At 36.6% G+C, this 1,884-nt stretch overlaps 1 protein-coding gene across 1 annotated transcript in view; it reads left to right on the top strand.

Annotated features, from left to right (window-relative positions):
• tpm2 (tropomyosin 2 (beta)) overlaps positions 1-1,639 on the top strand; it is a gene marked incomplete in the record, with an annotated part of 20,293 nt that extends 18,654 nt beyond the window's left edge. The window contains 1 exon segment of the mRNA XM_037692213.1: positions 1,441-1,639. Coding sequence (XP_037548141.1) covers positions 1,441-1,523 — 83 coding nt within the window.
• Positions 1,640-1,884: the final 245 nt, after the last annotated feature.

Below are 1,884 nucleotides of genomic sequence, written 5' to 3'. Positions count from 1 at the left end.
AGAGGGAAAGAGAGAGAATTGAAGTGGCCCATGGGCCACCTGTTGGTAATCACAGTTGTAGCAGGTTGTATGGCTCCAGCGAAGGGGCAGAAATGGCTCTTTTGATCAAAAAGTTTGCAGACCCCTGGCTTAGGGTTTAATGTACATGATCTACTTTGTGGAGACTTTCAAGCTGCTCTGCACTTCTGAGGACAAACAAAGCATGTAAACAAAGGTGATGAGTGACCTCATTCAAGCCCTGAAATCAGAGCTAAAGAAATAAAATTTGACTTGAAAGAGACTGTTAGTGTAAGTGGAAATGAAGGGGACGTCCAGGACATTCTGAGCGAGAGGACAGGTGTTTGTGTTAGTGAAAAATGTGAGACTGGAAGACTACACTCAGAACTTTGACTGATGCCTGAACCAGACACTGCATGAACAGCGTAGCTTTGAATGGGAAAGATGCAGACACTGCTTCCTACATGTTGTATTAAATACATTTTCAATAAATCTCCAGATTTAAAATTGTTGCGTCTGCATCATTTCAGTTCCTTTTGTATCATTTGTTGTGTGGGAATTGAAGCCCTAATTTACCCTTTTGTATTTCATCTCCTATTTCATTTCTCTGGAATCAGAAAGAAGTTTTGTTTACACAATATTTCATTAGCTATCAAGGTTGGGGTTATGCCAACTAAAGTACCTGTGTGAGTTCTAAAGTTTCCAAGAACCAAATTAACAAATATTAGAACCAGAATATTGAGTTGTTTTCATTTCTTTAAGAGAAAACTGCAGTCCAACTAAAATTATGCTATATTACCAAATTAAAGCATATGTGGTCCAAGTACTGAGTCCTGAGGAACTCCACGACTAACTCTGGAGCATGAAGAAAATTTGCGGTTTTATGGCCGAACTAAAATATATCAGATGACCATGATAAGACAAAGTTTAAGTTGGTTTAAGTCTTAAACCAATAGCAGTTTCCTTAATTTAAATATCAGGTTAAGACCTTTGTAGGAAAATGTTTTGATGGATTGTAACGAAAGCAGATGCAAGTCCGTTGTTAGAGAACATGAGACCGTTGGTGACTCACTGGTTTTCAACCTACTAAAACTAAAAGTCTTCAGACAACATCTTTGTATGAACAGACTGATCCAAACTGGATTTGAAGTCAATTTTTTTAATATTCTAAGCTTTTGTACGTGACTCCTTTTCATTTTAAACACTGGATGATACTTTTTTCAAGCATAGAAACATAAAACTCAAGGGATGCACCGGAGTTGTAATGGACAATGTATCATTTCTATACTGCGTATATTCTCTATGAGATATTATTAAACTGCATAGCCAAAGTCCACATGGCTGTTGACGTGTCTTTCTGCTCTGTGTTTGTGTAGAAACAATTATATTTTCTGACAAGAAACGCGGCTGGAAGTTCACTTGTTGCTTTCTCTCCAACTTTAGAGAAGCTGGCCCAAGCCAAAGAAGAAAACTTGGACATGCACCAGGTTCTGGACCAGACTCTGCTGGAGCTCAACAATCTATAGAGATGCCTCCAGAGTTGAAAGGATGTGAAGAAAAATCTTAAAGAAAAATGAAGAATAAATAATGTTTTGCTTCTTTCAAAGTTTCCTGCAGGTTTTCTTACAAATAACTAGACGTGGTGTTTTATTGCACCCCTGCAACTCAATTCACATTTAGTATGCACCTACATCTTTCAGTATAAGTAAAGTTACTTTAAAGTTTAACAGGAGCTTTTGTTTGAAATATTGTAGTTTATTAGAATTGTTGTCAATAAATAAAACTGTAAGCACAAATGATCTTGAATGCAAATCTTTCCAGCAACAAATCTCTCATTTGAGTAAAAATCTTAAACTCATTCTTGCTAAATGTATATTCATGAATCAA

This window comes from Nematolebias whitei, chromosome 18, assembly GCF_014905685.2.
Source record: "Nematolebias whitei isolate Nwh7 chromosome 18, NemWhi1, whole genome shotgun sequence".
Lineage (NCBI taxonomy): Eukaryota > Metazoa > Chordata > Actinopteri > Cyprinodontiformes > Rivulidae > Nematolebias > Nematolebias whitei.
This window is presented reverse-complemented; position numbering and strand designations above follow the sequence as displayed.